The sequence below is a fragment of the Orbicella faveolata genome, unplaced genomic scaffold (genome assembly GCF_042242905.1).
Source record: "Orbicella faveolata isolate gen_17 unplaced genomic scaffold, um_ofav_v1 contig_48, whole genome shotgun sequence".
Taxonomy (NCBI): Eukaryota; Metazoa; Cnidaria; class Anthozoa; order Scleractinia; family Merulinidae; genus Orbicella; species Orbicella faveolata.
Genome location: NW_028301578.1, coordinates 7,946,087 through 7,966,541, shown reverse-complemented (window position 1 = coordinate 7,966,541; position 20,455 = coordinate 7,946,087). Strand labels below are relative to the sequence as shown.

Below are 20,455 nucleotides of genomic sequence, written 5' to 3'. Positions count from 1 at the left end.
AATTTTAAGTAAATTTTTAGACACGGCCTCCATGAAAAGCAGTTTTTTTCTTTTCTTTTTTCTTTTTTGAATTTAAATCGTTGTTATTAATTTTTATTATAGTTAGGCAGATAGGTCGATAGTCCAGTAACTTTGTTGACTGATGGAAAAAACCGTGTATAAATAAAGTTATCTTATCTAATCTTATCTTATCTTATCTTCTGCGATTTTCTTTCTTTTTTACCCAAAATAAGGGGGGCTGGGGCCCCGGGCCCCTCCCCTAGATCCGCCACTGAACTGTTAGTATAATACAACGCGCAACAAAGTTAGAGGAGTTGCAGAGGCTGTCAGAGATTAATACACTTGCAATTTAAAGAAAATAAGATGAAAACTTGAAATGCACCATAACCTAATGATGACACCACTAAACAATTTTTTTTTAACATTTTATTTAGCAAAAAAGATAAATACAGCAACAATTTATTACACCTTCCTAGTATGCATGGGTCAATGTGTTTGTTTCACGTTTTTGGTGGATTTACATGTAGCAGAGGGGTTGGCCACCCAATCTATTCCTTTCCCCTCCCCTCCCCTCCCCTAATCCACCCCTGGGTACAGACATCTATCTAACATGTATAAAATTTGTGAACAAGGGCCAAGAATCCTTTCCCCCACTCTTTTTCAAGTAAAACAGTGCACATTTTATTTTCATTCTGCCCTTTTGGGATTCCGTCACTGAATTTGTGCTGTGATTTATCTGATTCTTGACAATGAGTAGATTTCTCAGTTATCTTTTACAGGGGCTGTCACATCGACAGGTTATTGTCTGCACCCACACGCATGGTAATTGTGCTTCCTCCATCAAATAATTTTGATCAAAAAATGAAAGTGAAGAACTACAGTGTACCCATAGTCTTAAGCTGATTTGTCCATATTCAACACATTTATGTTTGTTGTCACAAATTCTTTATCTACACTCTCCTCCCCACTCCCTCAAGGCATTCTTCTTGATTCAAATTTATGTTGATAACATACACATATGTGGACAACAAAAGTTCCCACTTTCATTAGAATGAACAGACTAAAATTAATATTAGGACGTAATGGATGCCGAACAATATAAGAGACTCGCTGAGAAAAAGAGATCCTTGTTTGAAAAATTATGTACTGAAGGTACTGAGACTCCTGAAGACAAAAAGATTTAACACTGACAGAAAAACCTGACTTTGTATCTCTGTCATCATATACAAGAGCTTGGGAATGAGAGATAATTTAGAAGATCAAAGCCGGGCTTGAAAACAACTTGAATTCCAGCTTGCCCTTAGGACAAGCACACTCTCAAATTTTGCTTGGGAAACAACCTCAAGAATTTCTTTACTCTCCTCGTCAATCCCTTCTACTCTCTCTGATATGTTAACTTTTACTAACAGCATTATTAAGCAATGTTAACTAGAAAACATAACCAACAGCATGGCTAACTTATTTCAAGATTACTGCTCTATTAAAAAGATAATAATAATTGAATGAGATTATAAGGGCATAACTGTTAGTTGATATTGACAAGCGTGAGTAACAGACCAGACAGCAAGATCATAACACTGATTGCAAATGCTGAACCTTTGTTGTCTTCATTCTCAACAAGAAGATCTTTCATGTTGCAATCATCTTCATGGCAGCACATTGCTCTGCAGTCAACTTCATATCCCCGTTCCTTTCGAGTAATACATTCACCAATCTCCCCTTTGCTGTAATCTTCACAAAAGCTTTTCTGCAGACATCCTTTTTGAAATATATGGATCTTCTCAGCTCCTTTTTCAAACTTGACATTTGCTTGAAAACAAGCAAGATCATTGACACTGGAGCAGTTCACCACTGTTGTTTTATTTTGGCAATCGTCATAAGAAACTGAACTATCGCACTCTGAACACTGTATCTGTGCACCTGTATACAAACAGCAAAACAACTCAAAATCATTATCAGATGATTAGCATTCTGTTCTGTTTGTTGGGGTCTGTCCTCGTGTACCAGTACAATAGAACTGATACAAAAGACCCAACAACATACAACAGCTTAATTTAACCAAGGCTCATAAAGAAAGGCAGTTACAGTGTAATGGTTATTCCCTCAGTGTACTGGTACACCAGGAAACAATGGTTTGTTGCTACATTTTAGGGATTATGTTTACTAATTATATAAAGGCATCTGCAGTTGAGTGTTGATTGATACTCCAGCTTGATTGACACTCGATCGACATCCCGATCAATTGATACTCCATTGACATTTGATCAACAATTAGGGCCTGTTAACAAGGAGAGAGGATTACCCTAGAAGGCAGGTTACCCTAGCAAGCAGGTTACCCTAGCACTGACACACATTTCCTCTTTTTTTCTTCGTGTTTACAAGCCAGCTTGGGTAACCTGCAGTCACCCCAAAATGCAGGCCTTGCAGACTGCAGACTGCAGACTGCAGACCGCAGACCATGCAGACTGTGCAGACTGAGTACTTTTTTTTCTTATTCTTGTTTTTGCATTTACTTTTGACTTGCATATCTTTTGGTTCTGTTCATCCACAGACAACACAAACTCGGTGGTATGAGACTGTTGATGTGTTACAGATTTTGCAAGGGAAACTCCCTTTAGTCCTAAATATGCTTAAGTAAAGCTATCTTAAAATGTAGAAATAAACTTCACTTGTAATGTAATGTCACACGTAACATGTGCATTTTCTACTCTTGGTATACAAAATGTAATTTCAAGTGGCTGTTGGAGTGTGACTGTGATCACTCCAAAAACACCTAGCGCATGGAAAGATCCCAAAAAACCGAATAGCATTTGAAATTCTCAGTGCAGCACGTTTGCCGTGATGCGTTGATGCGATGGTTAATTTATCTGTCCTTATTGCAGTTTTGTTTTTATGGCGATTTAAACTGCGTGTGGTCCCTCTTTTGCTTAGTCCATCGTGCGTGACGCATAAGAAAACCTCGAGGAAAAAAATTTCATGCGAGCAAGGTTTACTTACAGTCATGTTCAACTAAGCGAAAGAGGGAATACTCCTAGTCTAATGGTGATTCTGTACTTTGTGAAGAAAAAAAGGCAATTTGTGGGACAAGGTCGCTTAATTAGAGTCACCGTCCTTGCTTTGTTTTATGAATCAGTTAAGAGGAGAACAAAGACTAAGAAAATTGAAAAAAAAAACAAAAAAACAAAAAAACAAAACAAAACAACAAATTGGACAAACTAAATAAAACCACAAACCCGTCAAAAATTGATGCAATTTGCACCCAGAATGTATGGAAGTTTATTTTTATGCTTGATATTAGTATATTTAGGACCAGTAAAGGGAATTTCCCATAGAAAGTCTATTAAACGCGTGAATCAACAGTCAGATGTGAGTTTGTGCTGCCTGTGGATAAATAACAAACATTATAGGACATATTGAACACTATTTTGTCATTAAAAGTGAAAAGAGTGTGTCAAGTGTTAGAAAAAAAAGTACTCAGTCCGCACAGTCTGCATGGTCTGCACGGTCTGCAGTCTGCAGTCTGCATGGTCTGCGTTTTGGGGTGACCGGGTTACCCGGGAAGGCGGGTTACCCTATCTGTGTGCTAGGGTTACCCTTGCAGGCGGGTTAACTTTTTCCCTCGCAAACACTCCAGACCTGTAGGGTTAACCTGCCTACCCAGGTTAACTTTCTTATTGTTTCCAGACCCTTTGATTGTAACCGTACATTACCTGTAAAATTTTACTTGTAAACCCGGGCCATCTTTTACCCTCCAGCTAGGGTTAACCCCCTTGCTAGGGTAACCCTCCTTCCTTGTAGACAGGCCCTTACTCCATAGTCGGTCAATAGCCCACCAAGTGTCGACCAACTCATATGCATCAATCAAAGATTAGTCAACTCTAATGATGCACTGTTGACCAAGATGTTGATCGAGTGTCTTGACTCTCAACCGACTGTCGACCAAGATGTTGATCAAGTGTCAATTGAATGTCAACCGAGGTTTCAATCGAGTATTGATCGAGTGTCAATCAAGGGTAAATCAAGGATCGATCTAGGGTTTCAATCAAGAGTATTGATCAACGTTCGACCGCGGATGCCTTTAGTACACATAATCAATTTTTGCTCATCAATGATTCTACAGCATGAAGTTATAACTAGAAGATATTTGTTACATTGTGTCTAGATACCCGGCAGCCGGGAAGTGTTTTTAAAATACTACATACTCGGCAGTCTGAATTTATTCTAGAATTTCCACGGAAAAACCCATCCAATCCTTGTTTAGGTTAACGTCAAGCGATTTCAATAATAATTTTGGCTTTGTGCAGGTTCAGGAAATTTTCGAGCTTGGGCAAACTAGCTGCGTCGTTTTATACGTTTGCCGTTTAGCTTACCGTATAAATAACTTTAGAGAACTGAGAACTTCGCTTCGCTTCCAACGCCAAGTTCCTTTTGGCGCGAAAACCAACACCATGTGCAACCTTTGTCACGCAACTGAAGTGTTACACGGGAAGTTAAGATCCATATTTCCCTTTGGCGGACAACGTTCAAGCGTTTTGTAGCTTTTTGAACTACTTTGCCGAGGTAATTGGCCTGAAGTTCGAAAATCGCTTAGTATTTCTACACCGACATCTTAGCAGATTCAAATGGAAATTTTGGTGGAAAAACGGGAAGAATTTCTGACGGCTGGGTATGTAGTTTTTGAAAATCGTGCCTGTGAGTCACACAAAGTTCGTACAATTTGTGCAAAACCAAAACATTGTAAAAACTTGCTTGGTATTTCCGACCAAAGATCGAAATGCTGAAATACTCTCGGGAGGTTTTAATGATCATTTTTGTGGATATCGATTGTATTGATAATTCACGAATTTTTTACTGCCGGGTATCTAGTTTTTTGACCATTACCGTGCCCGTGAGTAATTCTTCACTTTCATCTATAACCGCAGTTCATATATGAGATATTTCATATAAACTTTACATCATTTCACTCCTCACGGGAAGACATGAACTCAATTAATTGACCTCGCTCCCAATGTGTGGCTTCATAGCTCAGTTGGTAGAGCATTGCACCGGTATCGCGGAGGACACGGGTTCGAATCCCGTTGAAGCCCTGATTTTTTTTTTTTTTTTTTCAGGCTTCTTCTTTCCAGTTGCTTAAATTGGAAATTAACTGCGATGATCATTCTTCACTTTCATCTATAACCGCAGTTCATAAATGAAATATTTCATATAAACTTTACATCAGTGATTAGCTAGTTTGCATTTTTCGGCCAATTATTCAATAGCAAGAACATATGCAATGTAAATCAAGCATGTTCATTGTTGTAGGGTATTCAATATCTGAAATCTCTGAGATCTAATGTACTTTCTTCAAAGAAATATTTAGGAATTTTTAGAATACGGATTAGACCGTAAATTGACTAGATGCCAACATGTGTAACAGCAGTACTCGCTTCTTTCTAAATATTTGCTCCTACTGTGAATTGTCACGCAGTTGAGGGAACATGGCAGATTTACCTCACGTTAAAAAAAACTTATTTGCGTAAAATCCCTTGAGACTACACATTTACGAGGAAAAGAGATCTCAGCTTTAGCCTATTACAAAGTTGCAAAAGCCAAGGCGAGAGTAACGAGGAAAAATAAGCTTAATTAAGGCTCATGAAGCTGCTACGTTGAAACAAATATTAGTTTACCACTGACATACAAGTATCAAATCGTAACTTACCGCTCGTCCGAAGTAAACAGAACAACGAAAATGCCACTAACAAAGCGACCTTCATGTTTTCTTTTCTGTGTACGTAAAACAAGACACTTCAAATGTCTTCAATAAGTAAGCGTTGCTTCAGCACACCTCGGCCAATACCGAATGAAAAATTTCCCTCGTGGGCGTTGGATTAGTGCAAAGCTTCAAGAGGGCGAGGGATGGGTGGATTAATTAAACACCTGCGTGTTTCTTTTCCCGTTTGTTTTATCTGTTTGTTTGTTTTTTCTCTTTCAGTCAGATAGCGTTCCTGTATCGATAGAACCTATCCAAATAACGACAGATGTGGTTTCGCTCGCATGCTTTAAGTCTGTGATTCCCACTCCTCCCTCTACCCCCACCCTGAAAGGGAAAACACAAACTGACGTCATCTACGGTGAAACGTGCTTCTTCAGCAGTTCTCCATGGTTACTTGAAATATTTTTTCCTGTTTCGTTGGACCACGCGATGCATGAAATGAGAGGCCTTCTGTTAGTACTAACTAATATATGGCGAAAATTTTCTGAGTGATTTATTTTTCCTTGTAAATTATAAAGACTGTCTAAGAACCCCGGAGGGTCACGCAATTCGTTGTGGGGAAATATTGCGTGACGGCTCAAATGATTGCCTAGGCGGGGCCTGCAATTTATCTAATCGAGGAGCCCGTAGCCCTTCTGGGGACCAAAAACGTGATGATTGAACAACATAAGAAAATGCTGTTGCTTTTTGCACACAGAGCAGAGAGGGGCTGGATTTTCCGTTTTAGAACACTTGGTAAGGGGGGGTGGGTCATTCAATTTTCAGCTACCCATGGGGGGGGGTGGGTTATCCAGTTTTATAAAAGGAATTGGCACACATTTGACGCAACTGACAACAGAGGTAACATCTTCCAGTTCCAAAGGACTAAACTTTTTTGAGCTGTGGCTGAAAAAATACATGTGGCTGGTGTACAACAGAGATGGCAATGAAAGCTGAGAAGTCTAATGGAATGAGCAAGGAGTCCCAAGGCAGAAATTTTCAAAATTCTGCAATCTTTTGATGTGCTGGACTTCAACAACACCAAATGGCCAACTTGTGTCTACATGCTATTTGTCTTCAAGGGTAAAGGACACATGTTAATGGATCTGGAACACACTACGGCCTTTGTTTTAGATGGATCACTGTTCCATACATAGTGATGCTGGAGGTCAAGTTGAAAGGTTTATGGTCAAGTTTTTATTCCAGGGGTTTTATAATCGACATGACTTAAAGTTGCAAGAGTAAAAGAAAATAATATTATTTTTAGATGAATTGTTTCTAAGAAATAAATCCAAAACAAATAATACCACGATTTCATATACTAAATGTGATCTTGTTGGATTATGCATCCGAAAATGTCATGTTTAATAAGGGGTGGGTCATGTAATTTTCAACCTTTATTTCAGGGTGGTTCACTTAGTTTTGTGCCAAATGGAAGGGGTTGGTCATGTGTTTTCTATCCACCACATGTTCAAATGCTCACACAGCCCACCCCCTCCTATACTTTTTGACCAGTCCCTATAAAGAAAATAATTTACTAGTCCACAGTATCCTTGAGTCTTGACAAAAGGAGGGGGGGCATGGAAGGGCTAAACTGGGAACTGGGAATTACCTTTTTTCCACTGGGAATATCTGATTTGGGTCCCTGGGACTGGAAATGGTCTAAGAGTTGGGTATCTACATCTACATTTATTTAGTTGATAAAGTGCCGCAAGACATCACATCATGTATGTATTCTTGTCTGATTTCTTGGAAGTGCTGGTTGTTGATTCTGCAAATCGCCACAACCCCAACAGATACTTCTCCAAAGCTTTACTTTCAAGCAAAAAAGGTTGTCGAGATTTTGTCAAGGAGCCACAATATTTGTGATAACATTCATATAGTGTTATGTTTACTGGCAAAATCAAACTTGAAAAATAATTAGTAAATAATTAAACAATTATTTAATAAATTGATTTGGATGAGTAACCTGGAGGGCTTGGCTAGAGTACAGCCTTGAGTCTGAACAGTGTGACATGGAATGAAATTTGCCATGCATGCAAAAACCTTAAATGTTGATTTACTTTTCAATTTCTATGAATATGGTCACAATGTTTGCCACAGCCACTAAAAGTATCCCTTAATTAGCATAAAACACAAAATTTGAAGCAGTATCTTTTTTTTTTCATTATTGTTTATACATCTACCCATTTAAATGAGTGCCAAAAGACTTTCCTATTGTTCAACATTTGACATCAAATTGCTGATAGGCCACTCAGAGTCTTATCATTGTACTTCGTGGCCAATACCTTGAGGATCTGGTCTACAATTTTGATAAAGGACACTTAATGATTTTACACACACTAAAAAAAAATCAGTTTAAGATTGTGGGATGATGTACAATTACTCAGGAGTGTAAAATTATCCTGAAGACTATTTTACAAACTTCGCTCAAAAACATGCTATATGCTATTATCAAGTGCTACATATAAGGATAATAATATAGTACTACATAAGGACCAAATCAAAACATGTACATGTACATACCAGTGGCAGATCTAGACCTTGAGCTACAGTGGTGGGGGCATTGCTTGCCCTCCTGGCTTTTCTTCCTTCTGAATGTTTTTTTTACCCAAAATAAGGGGGGGGGGGGGGATGGGGGGCACCTGGGCCCAGGGACCCATGCATGTTTAAAGAAAAAGGGGAAAATATGCAGATTCCAGGAAAATATCTATATTCATTCAAATTCTGATGGTTTCAAACTTTAAGAAGGGAAGTATTTAAACTAAAATCTCCAGAGGGTTAAAGGTGGAGGACGGGGCAAGGGGGGCGGGGCACAGTGGGGTAGTTTCAAAACAAAAGCCCAAAGGGCAGGGATATGGATATTTTCTGTTAATATTTAACCACTGATTACTTTGTTTGCCTTGTTTATGTATTGAACTCGCACTTCATGGTTAGTAAATATTGACAAGCGCCAAAAATAGACTGGGCAGCAGTATAACAACACTTGTTAAAAAGGTGAAGCCTTTGCTCTCAATGATGAGATTTTCCTTGTTACATCCATCTTCATGACAGCACTCTGATATACACTCCACGGTGAATCCCAAGGCCTTTAGATCATTACAATATCCAATGTCTCCATTCTTGTATCTTTCACAAAAAGATTTATCCAGACATCCGCTATCAAAGTCCTCTCCCTTGTAAGAGCCATTATCATACTTGACAGATGTTTCAAAACATGCATTAGAGGCATCAGAACAGTTGACCAATGTTTGCTGACTTTGGCAATCTTCAAAAGATTTGGATTCAGGGCAGTCATAGCACTGACGAAAATGACCTGCCAAGACAGCATCTAGATCATTAAGTAGTTCATCTCAGGGTTGACAAGTTGTTTTTATTCCATTAGAAAAGCACCCACTTATATTTCTTAAGTTACCATGATTTGATCAGTGCTATTATGTTAACTACTGAACACAACCATCACACCTCTAACTGGTGATACACACCTCTAACTAATGAATAGTGATACAATTAATTCTCAAAAATCTATGTGCAATTAACACAGCTAGATGTCTGCGTGGATAAATCCTCTCCAAGCGACCATGTAATTTTTGTTTTAGTATATAAAATTATCACAATACATAATGGTATTTTTGGCATTTTTCCAAAAATTTCTGACCTTCTGAAGATTTCCGAAGGTTGTCCAAAATTTTTCCGAAGGCCAGACGAATGTTTCTGAAGATTTCCGAAGATATAACCAATGATTGCCCAATTAAAGACTTCCAAAGAAGATCCAAAGATGTTTTGATCATACACCAACAAATTTAAGTATAGTTAAAAGGACAAAATGATATTTAAAATGATATCACACATGCATGGATAAAAATGATATCTTTAGTGTGATATCATTTTAATCAATTTGCTACCAATCATTTTACCACTAACTTTTACATAATAAAATCAACTGCATATAGAGGTTTTGCATGGCAGCCATGTTGCATGCAGGCATGCAGGAACAATGAAAATGAAAATGCATTAGAAAGAACATTTTTTCCCATAGGAAAATGAATCTATTGTTCCTCCCATGCAACATGGTTGCTGTGCAAAACCTCTATTACTTGGTTTGCTTATTTCTTGGCTACACTGTAGGGGCCTCTGGATCCGGGCTTTTTTCTCCTTCGTGGTATTACAAATTATTGACACAAAGTCTTAGAGTCCCTTAATTTTCAGCGATCCTTTAATTTTCTGAGGTTTACAAGTACACAAAATTTTTTGGAACTTTATGATATTGTTTGGCTGTCAGTTTTGACTTTAGAAAATCAATGCTTTAACTTTAATACAGGGTTAGTGTTAACCGGCTTTCAAACAACCCGGCCCTGATGATTTGTCAGTGTATCCAAAAAAAAAAAAAAAATGTTTGGTGAACAATCATATCAGGTTGTCAGTAACCCAATCAAAAATGTGAGTTCATTCAGACATTTCTGGAGCTTTAAGGAGGAACTACATTTCCCTTCCCAATTTGGAAACAGCTATTTGTGTTTCACAGGTTATGCTTAATGGCTTAATAGTAGCAGGTTTTGGTCACAGGGCTACTCTCTGATCATACTGGCAGGATACTTGGGTAAAAAACTTAACTAGATTTAGGATATTTGTGGGAGGAATTAAGGTGATTCCTTAGTATGGCATTGCACATCCCTGCATTGCGCATCCCTGCATTGCGCATCCCTACTGGGCATGATTTTTGCGTCATTAGTGTGCGCACTTGAGTACGTGCGTGTACAAAACGTATTGAGAGATTTCCCTCAAACTTAAAGCTTGATAGCGAAATATAAATGCTCATTTCCTCTTAAATGAGCATGGTGACCCCCACCTTTTATTTCATAATTTCAATGAGAACAATATCCTCAATAACTGAAAAAAAAATTAGCAGAAATCTATGGCTACTTGTTTGGCAAATGAAATAAATACTACAGAGGGAGACATAACAGGCCCAACAGCATATGTCTAAATTGTGTTTAAAAATGCAGGGTATTTGAAGACATTTTTCTGGGACATAGATGAATAAACAATCAAAGAATGTCAAACTGTGTGTGATATAACACGCTGCATTGAAAAATAATCGAGCTTATTTGTTGCGCATGGAGATTACCAAAAGTCACCTATTAAGTAAATAACCGTATTTGTCAGCATTGTGGCATGAAAACAAGCATGGTGAGCCCCTCTTTTTACTACGTTTTTAATATCTCCTTGCCCTGTAACAACAGCATACCAAGTTTCATCGGAAATCTATGGCAGGTTCTTTTACTAGGGAATCATCTTAATGGAGTAACGCATACTGTAAATCCTTGAATTAGTGCCTGGGGTCATCTGTGCCTAAACAGCAACATAAGCTGTTTATCGACATACAAAGCTGATCGTGAAGTTTGAATCGCTGCACCGTCAGAGCTTAACATGTTCAACGTGTTCACTTAACGTGTTCACAAACTGAAATAAAATGTACAAATCTAATACTGCCTGACGAAAACTGTGCATCCTTTGTTGTCTCAGTACTTGTCCACAAAATGGGGGAAGGGGAGGGGCACTTATTTGAGGGGGGGGGGGGTTGCTAATTCAAGGATTTACGGTATTTTGAACAGATTTTCCAGGATAATGAGAGGAAAAGTTGTTAGTTTTTGAATTAAAATTTACGGGATACTGGATATTTAGATCAAAAATTAACGGGACACGGGATACTCAGAGTCCCCTAGTGAGGCCTCTTTAGTGAGGAAATTGCTATTGGGTTTCACTGCACAGTCGAGGTAAAGTGACATGTCCGGACAGATAATCATTCTTTCTATAACTTATATTTGAACCATATATTTGAATTGCCGATTAGAGGTATCTGTTTCGCTTTATTGCTAATTATAACTTTTGGCCAGGGATGTCGACGACCACCAAAAGGTTTACTTTAACGAAAGCAAATATTGCAATCAACCCGGTTAACCGTAGAGAGCCAGCTTGTTTACAACGTGAACAGTTGATCGACCCTCACATCCATTCACAATTATCAACTACATTGCAGTTGCTGAAGCTTACATAAGCTTATCTCGATCAGATAAAAAAAGTCGAAAAACTGAAAGCGAGCTCAGCGCTTTGGGGCATTAGCGAAACGTGATCTCCGACGGTGCGCTCAACGGCACGTAAATTCTAATAAACTGATTTCTACGCAATTCCCTGACAAAAAAAAAAAAAAAAACTTACCAATGGTCCAGATTGAACAGAAAAATGTAACTCCCAAATGTAAACCGACGTTCATGCTGACGTTTTGGCTTTCACAGGTATAAAATATACTACAGAGGCTTTATACTTCGATCGACACACCTCTGTTGACTTTTATTTGGACTCTGCTTGGAACACTGACGAAGTTACGGAGAGGGGTGGGGTTAAAATAATTTTGTTGTTGTTTATGTGTCTTTTGTGGGAAAATTGTTTCTAAAAATGCACTAATATACATTTGAAGAACCTGCGCGCACGCAGATCACCAACAAATGAAGCATATAATTGCATGTTTTAAAAATTTTCTGATAAGTACCGAGCTAAAATCACGCCTTCCCCGCTAAGTATGAAGTTGTGTGAGCAATCTTGTTCCCAGGGTCCTATAGATCTCTTTCTCGAGGTGGAGAGAGTTCCAGGGGATTGAGGTTGTTGTGTGAAGTTACCGGTGACGTCAAAACTCCACATCCAGTTTGTCACGCTATTTGTGGGTGAAATCGTTTTGATACCTGTGTTTCATTCTCCTTTTTCTCTAAAACCCTTGATCCTTTGGTCGCCAAAAATGGCAACACGCAAATTTACAACACAAACTTCGGATTTTTGATAGTTAAGCTGACACGTGTGCCGTTGCCCTGGCAACATTACTTAATTTAACTGTTTTGAAGAGTCCACCAAGTGCTGCTACATCCAGGGGCTTTTAATTCACAAAAAAATAACTCTTGTATTGGCATGCTTGCGTACTAACCCACTAAATTAAAAACAAAATTGGAAATCTGGCGTCCCCGTGTTAATTTCTCTTATGCGTAAAAGTAACACAAACTTCATCCTCGGAGACCCAGGGGCAGTTAGTGGGGGCAGGGAAAAGTCTAAACGGGCGAGAAAACAAATTTGGGCGAAGAAAAGCGTTGATTATTCATGTGAACCCATTGCCAGCCCCTCCTTCCACCCCATCTTTCCAGGACGCATTGGAGAAACGTAGTTTATGCAATTCTAACAATCACAAAATACCATGCAGATAACTGAGGCAGTACCACTTATATTTCCATTTTTTTTTTCATTGACCTTTCAGCTGCAACATTTTATGAATTTCTGAACAAAGACTCTTAGGTATATTATTGGTCATGTAAAATTATGATTTACGACTATCTCGATTACGAAAGACCAAATTACTTTTCTGATTTTAAATCATTTCTTCAACACTCTGCTTGTCAAAATCACTGAAGTATAATTATTTAACATCATCTTGATAGGGAAAAACTGCATTCAAATCTTATTTCAACACACAGCGACACTAATATATACAACTACTAAACTAGTTTTGTTTATGACCTCTTGATTTGGTCCCCATGACAGATTTTAATCCAAGATGACCTTATGTAACCATGCATGAAATACAAACCTTGATACCACATGCTACACTAATAATTTTCATTTTTATTTGTACTTATTTATTTATTTGCTAATGTTTATTTCTATCTTATCATTATTGTTTTTTATCTGGTTATATTGTTGTTAGTTGTTATTATTCTGTATCAAGTTATATTTTTCGTGCATGGTTACATGATGTCATCCCAAATTCATATCTTTACAGGCAACCAACTGAAGAAGTCACAGACAAACAAGTCTTGAAGTCACACATACTGTATAACTATGTATTGAAGGAAAATTCAAACAAAGCTTTTCCTAAATCAAGATGCTGTTCAGTAATCACACTTCCTTGCTTTAACAAGTAGAACTTTGTGAAGGAGGTTATTGTGCATGGTTTATATGCTCCCACAACAATGCAATGCTTGGTTTAAGTGAGTGGCAAAAGCGTTCGTACAGGAGTGAAGCCATATTTTTCTATGTTTTCTTCGTTAATGACTAGGGCAGGGCTTGAAAAAAGTGCTGTCCAGTTGTCCAGGACAAGTAGATTAATTGCTACTGGGTAAGTAACTTTTCATTCTCACTTGCCCAATGGGCAAGTGCCCAAGACTTGCTCTTCAAACTGTTAATTCTCCTTTACTGTCCTTCATTTCTCTTGACATCAGAGTTCTGAGAATTTGTTGCTACATCAGGACAATATCTTTCAGTTGATGATTGCTGTAATTCTCATCACTGGCTTGATTGATAAGAGACCGGCACTGTAAGGGGAAACCAGTGGTTGATCACTTGGCCATCTAAGTCAAATTTGTCCACTTGTACAAAATATGCCACATACTCAACAACCACTTTTTGAAAAAAAAAAGTACTTGTTCCTTCAATCACTGATCTCCATTGCTTTCCATTTATAACAGTTTGGAATGATTAAGTTAACTGCATTTAGTGTTGGTGAGTTAGGAAACAAATCAATAAAGGCTTGGAAATCTTCTAAGGATTGCGTTAGACTGGGATCCAGTGGAATAGAACCTACAAGGAGGAAAAAATTATTCATTCAAGATTTGAAAGTGAGATGTAGCTAGAAGACTCTCCTCAAATTGAACACATCAAAGCAGTGAGAATTTTCTGCAATAATTTGCAATGACCCCTGGACCAGACTAGATCACAAACAATCTGTTCTGCTATGTGAAAAGCTTGACACAACAACGAATTTGGCTGACATTCCTTAAGCTTCCAGCAAACGAGACCTTTGCATTTCCAGACAATGTGCAGTACCAGAAAATATCATGGATACTCCCCCCACAGAGGGGATTGGAATTTCCTGGGGGTGGGGGGTTCTCTAAGACCAAAAAATTTAAAGAAATGTATCAAGTTGAATTGGAATTTCCAGAGGGGTGGGAGAAGGGGGTCTTGGAAAAAATCCCTTCCGTGTGGGAGGTATGGATATTTTCTGGAACTACACAATATACTCTGCTGATTTTTTTTATATTAAGATACTTACAAGTGCAATAAATGGTGACAAGACCATTTTCCACAAGACATGATCTAGATTGCCCCTCACCCCTCTATCCCCTTCCTGTGTAGTAACCAGTGTTAATAAGTATTTTTACCTAAAAATGGAACATTGCAGCTCTTTGCCAAGGCTTCACCTCCTCCTTTTGAAAACAAATTTGTGCATTCCTAAAATAAAGAAAGTGGAATATTATTTCACACTGAAGATTAAGGTACACCATAACAGTCAAAAATAAAACAAATCATAGTGGATTAAATATATTTTTTCAATGACATACAGTGTTCCAGATTAGTGAGGGGTCTCAGGTCAAAAACCCGACAAGATCAGCTGCATGATCCGATAAATTAGTAGAAAAATTATAGTGATTTGGTGGGAGCATTGGAAATTGACCTGTTAGAATTCCTTATTGGCACCCAACCTTTAAATGTCCAGGGCTCCAGGTGAGTTTTAAAACTCACCTGGAGCCCTGGACATATAAAGAAATAGCCTCCTCCACACATGCATTTTGCATGGACTTGCATCTGTATAGGAGGCTAACACTTACACTACAATGAGGACTGGCAAATCCACTCATGTTCTCCACCTCGCCCAGGATTGAGAGTTTAGTTTTCTTGCAGAACATTAGTTATCATCTGACGTCAGACACTGCCACACACCCTGAGGAACAACAGGAATGTTATTCAAAAAGTCATCAAAACACTAAGCATTACTTAGATGATAGTTCATTCTGGTAAATTATTGGTTAAACTGTTTCTGTTATTAAGCAATGAAAGATGGAGAATTATCCCATGCTGCAGGAACAACCACTGGATATTTTTCTTTAAGTATAAAGGACGAAAAATGAGGGTTAAAGACCAATCTTGCTAATCACAATTGACTGACACTAAACTAATCTTAAGGTTTTGGCCAAAAAACGATCAGAGCTGATTCTATGGGTCTGAACTGATTGACTATTAAAAGGCTAAATGCCTATAAGTGAAAGGTTGGCCTTTCTTCAATGCTGTTACGGCTCAAATTAAGCAAACATAAACTTTCCAAAATCCAAATAAGTCTTATTAATAATTGACAGCAATATAGAAAGGTTATATACTTAATAAATACTTTATGCATACCGGAGGAGTAGTGACAGGAATTTTATTTGCTCCATGGATTGTAATGTCCAGATTTTCTACTACAGAACTGTAATGTGCTCATCAGATGTCCCTGGATTGAATGAAACCAATCTTAGAACAGATCAATAATGATTGGATTACACCGCATACTGCAAAATGAGTGTGCACTATTGTACTTTCAGCAAAGCTAACAATAAAGAGCATATCTGCTCCGATTAAGGGAGGTCAACTCCAATTTCCTAGTATGGAGTGTTGTTACCTCTCCCTTAATCTCCTTAAAGGGGAGCTAGCCTATTGCTGGATATCCCCTAGTATCCCTGTATTTTTGCAGTTCAGGTTTCCCAACAACTTGTTGGTACTCATTTCTCCTCCTATGAGATGAGAGGGATTGCAAGTCAAGTCTCTCACCTGAGAACACAGTACAAAGACCCATGAACAGGCCTTGAATCCAGAACAGTCCTATTGATCTAGAGTATAATGACATTAACCACTGGGCCACTGTATCTCACACATCAGTACATCACAAGCCTCTGAAAAGTATGTTTTATACTGTCATCATACCTGGAGGTGTATCAATAATCAGGTAATCCAGGTCACCCCAACACATATCCAATAGAAACTGCTTCATCGTTGCTAAAAAAGAACATACCAGTAACTGTTGAGAGAACTCAAGGAAGTCTGCAGGAACATCAATATGTTTGTAGCACTCTACAGAATTTGCTTCATTTTAAAAATCATTAATTGCAGACAGTATTAGTGCACTGGTCTGGAACAAAGTTGTTTTAAAACAATTAATAGTTATTATACATTTTGCTGAAAGCATTTTCCTTTTCATTCAAAAGCCCAGAAAAGCCATAGTGTTTCGAAATGAATTTGCATAACTTGTGTACAAACTGTTACACTGTAGATCCAGTGGTGACCAGCTGTGGTACTGTTCCATAAAAAAAATTGCCAATATATATCAACTATTAGAATAATACTGCCCTCAGAAAAAGAAAATTAATTATTGTTTGCTCACTATCAGCAAAGCGTAAATTATAGCTACCATTAGTTAGAAAACATTTTTTTGAGGTTTCCTACATTTTTAACTAACTAAAAGGTAATTCTGTGCATTACAAAAAAAATGACTCAACATGTGGTGGCATAGCTCCTTGAAATGATTTCTATTAATCAGTAGAGTTTCACTGGTGTTGAGACACTCAGATCTTGCTTTGATTAACAATTAGCTAATGAACAGGTCATTCAGTTTACACAAGTTAAAAAAAAAAATATATATATATATATATAAGTAAAGAGCATAAAGGAATAAACACCATTTTTCTTCAGTCCTGACTCCACACAATGGCATCATCTCTGTTATTTAACAAGAAACCAATTGACATAACAGCCAGTCTTTGGTCTTTGTCTTTGTAAACTGAAACCCAACTAAAGAGAAAGGTTCAGGTGATCTTTAGAAGATACTTGTATTAAACACTTTCGGCAAAGAACATAGCCAAACTTTGATGTCAATAACGTAACAGCTGATCTCATAAAATAAATTTAGAAAGTGAAGTAAGTATATGAAAAGCATGATTTAATTAATACACAGGAGCATTTAAACCGCAAATAATACAAATTTTGTGAATTAAAGAACTTCCCAAGATCAAACAAGTTCACCCACAAAAGTTCCAAGGAGGTAGGATAGTGAACCCTGATAGACCAGCATTCCATGCTGGAGAAGCTGCTCCAATACTTCAATTCAGTTTCTTGCTATCACACTGGAGAAAAGGAATTTTGCTGTAAAGAGCAACTTAAGTTCATAGACACTCTTTCACTCTTACTGTGATATCAAACACAAGTATAAGTGTTGTTACATGATGTAAATTAAAGTATACGCATGATTTAGTGAATGGCTCCGATGGAATGGCTTCAGAAGACGATCCTTTATGTTATGACTGACCCAGCAGAACACTGGTGTATATCTTTTCCCTCTACATTCATCATCCCTAGAATACTTGGTCAAAAAAAGTCAACATCCAGTATGCCAACCTGGAAGAAAAAGAGATAACACAAAGATTAGCCATTTATTGTGATCAAGGTAGAAGACACTTCTCTGTTACCAGTAACAGATCCACAGATTTTTACCAGGATGACTCAGTGGAAGGGGGTAGGGGAGTGGAGAAAGACAGAAGGTGCTGGGGGGAAGGCAGAGTGAACATTTTACTGCACCTTTCAATAACATGCGGACTCTAAAATTCAAAGCTCAACCGAAAAAAAAGGGGTTTTTCGCTACCGTCAAACAAATGTTCGGTGGCTCCTCCCAGCTTCTGACTATGTTGTCTGAACTGTGCTAAACGATTTGATTTGATTACCGTGCGCTCTGCAGTAGTCAGAAGCTGGGAGGAGCCGCCAAACATTTGATTGACAGTAGCGAAAACGCATTTGTCAGTTGAGCTTTGAATTTTAGAGTCCGCATGTTATTGAAAGGCGCAGTAAATCCAAGTCAGGATTTACTGACTTGTTCACACATCATGAGGCCAATACTGTAAATATTCTGATCACAAATCTCTCTCCCAAACTTTAAAAAAAAAAAAAACTGAAAAAAGACCAATCCAAAACATATAAAATCGTCCGATAAAGCTTCCCCACCCCCACCCCCTCCAGCCCCTCCCTAAGTATAAATCAATTTGACTTAATGCGGGTAAATGTTAATGTAAACTTAATTCGATCAACAGAACGCAAAGATTTCAGCTTACCTTCTTTCCTTTGTTGTAAACAGTCCATGCTATCTGCTTCCTAACAGTACTTTTACCAACTCCTCCTTACCCGGACAAAACTAGAATCACGTGCTTGATATATAGATTTTAACACGAACTTCAAGAGTTTGCTTCGACTGACCTGAAGTTTACGAACAAAAACCACATTGTAACTCAGTGAGAATTACCGTCAGCGCCTTTGCTGTATTTGCCTACTCATCAGACTCTAGAGAGAGAGCGCAGTTCCAACAATGTCGCTAAGCATGTAAAGAACATATTCTAAGTGTTTGGTTTTGGCTGCTTTAGCCTTCAGATAAGAAGGAAGTACCTTGACTGGGCACATTTTCTGGCCCTTTTTCGCAGAGGAAGCTGAAATTGTATTCGAAAAAAATAAAATAATAGGACTTATACTTTGGCTTAGTTTTACTTTAAAGAAAACAGAAAAAATACACCATAATTTTTACCACATTCTTTGCACGATCGTTACTCACCGTCCGCCATCTTGAATTTGGGAAGGAAACTGTTGGTCATCCTCTTGTACAGTCGGCTCAAGAGGCTTTCCTGCTGCTCTGTAAAAGTTCAGCAGCTGAAGAGGTAATCCTCGGAGACCCAGAGGCAGTTAGTTGGGACGACGCGATATTTTCGGGCGGAAGTTTACATCAAGAAGTAAGCTTTCGCCCGAAAATATCGCGTCGTCCCGACTAACTGCCCCTGGGTCTTCGAGGATGCTGAAAGGTTAGCCTGAAATGTCAATCATCTTCCGCCATCAGCCTAATCGCCCGGGGATTAAGCTGAGGGTGGGAGATGACTGGCATTTCAGGCTACTGAAAGATATGTACCACACCACAAATGAAATCAGAGACCGCGGAGAAGGAGGAAGGGCTATAGCCCTACCACGTTATTGCTTGGGTTGAGTATTTTTAGGGCTCCAGATACCCTGGTCCCAGCGGTTTTTTTCCTGATTTTTCCCCGTATGAGACAGCGCAAGAGAGCCGGGAAGCGGCGAGAGAGCGACTCGTGTTCGCGGCTCGCGGCTGTCTCATTTGAGAAAAAATCAAGAAAAATCTCTGACAAAACGACAGTGACTCCTTATGGAATAATTATACCGCACGAGTCATTTGAATCAGTTTTTGGTATAAACACAAGCCTTTAGGCGAGTGTATATACTATGAAAATACAAGTGTCTTGTGGGATATTTCATGGTATACCACTCGAAAGCGACAGACAGAGCTCGACTTGCCGAAATAGTCGGATTACTGACTATGTTCGAAAAATTAAGTCCCATTTTCCCAGAGGTTACCGAAGGTTACCGAAGATGGTCTATCTCCCGAATTAGCCGGATTTCCGAAGATGGTCTTTGGCATGAGTAAATTAAATTTTCGGACTAGTCGAGTTTCCGAATAATATTCTGCACATGTTTCGACAAACTAGAGCTCGACTTGCAGAAATAGTCGGATTTCCGAAGATTTTCGACACTGTTCGATCTTCCCAGAGGTTACCGAAGATGTTTCATTTGCCGAATCAGTGGAATTTTCTTCTTTGGGAGTATACTCGATTTTTCCCAATTACTCGGATTTTCGCGGAAGTTACCGAAGTTTACCGAAGAGGTTCTATTTGTCGAATAAGTCGGATTTCCAAATATTGACTTCTTAGACGATGTTAGATTTGCCAGATAACTCGTATTCCCGGCCGGAGATATTCTGCGCATGCTTTGACAGTGCTCGATTGGCCGAGTTAGTCAGATTTCCTAAGATGTTCAACAATGTTTGAT

General features: G+C 38.5%; 1 protein-coding gene and 1 pseudogene across 2 annotated transcripts; both read right to left on the bottom strand.

The window, feature by feature from the left end:
* Nucleotides 1-562: 562 nt before the first annotated feature.
* LOC110053135 (uncharacterized) lies at nt 563-6,082 on the bottom strand. Its single transcript, XM_089281300.1, has 2 exons — nt 5,702-6,082; nt 563-1,920 (listed from the first exon to the last, which is right to left on the bottom strand). The coding sequence occupies exons 1-2, from the start codon at nt 5,754-5,756 to the stop codon at nt 1,526-1,528; spliced, it is 450 nt and encodes a 149-aa protein (XP_089137426.1). The 5' UTR covers nt 5,757-6,082; the 3' UTR covers nt 563-1,525.
* A 1,793-nt stretch (nt 6,083-7,875) lies between these two features.
* Nucleotides 7,876-19,967, bottom strand: LOC110053171 (cytosolic Fe-S cluster assembly factor NUBP2 homolog; annotated as a pseudogene). The gene is made up of 11 exons (XR_016204499.1): nt 19,176-19,967; nt 18,685-18,826; nt 17,889-17,977; nt 17,263-17,374; nt 16,511-16,582; nt 16,013-16,040; nt 15,548-15,564; nt 15,382-15,494; nt 14,935-15,004; nt 11,954-14,353; nt 7,876-9,050 (listed from the first exon to the last, which is right to left on the bottom strand). The product of XR_016204499.1 is annotated as a cytosolic Fe-S cluster assembly factor NUBP2 homolog (transcript).
* Between the last annotated feature and the right edge of the window lie 488 nt (nt 19,968-20,455).

Excerpts from the sequence above, each read along its gene's own strand:
- LOC110053135 (XM_089281300.1), bottom strand. The coding sequence starts at position 5,756 with ATGAAGGTCGCTTTGTTAGTGGCATTTTCGTTGTTCTGTTTACTTCGG. Across the intron at positions 1,921-5,701 it reads CTGTTTACTTCGGACGAGCG|GTGCACAGATACAGTGTTCA; the intron begins GTAAGTTACGAT and ends GTTTGTATACAG.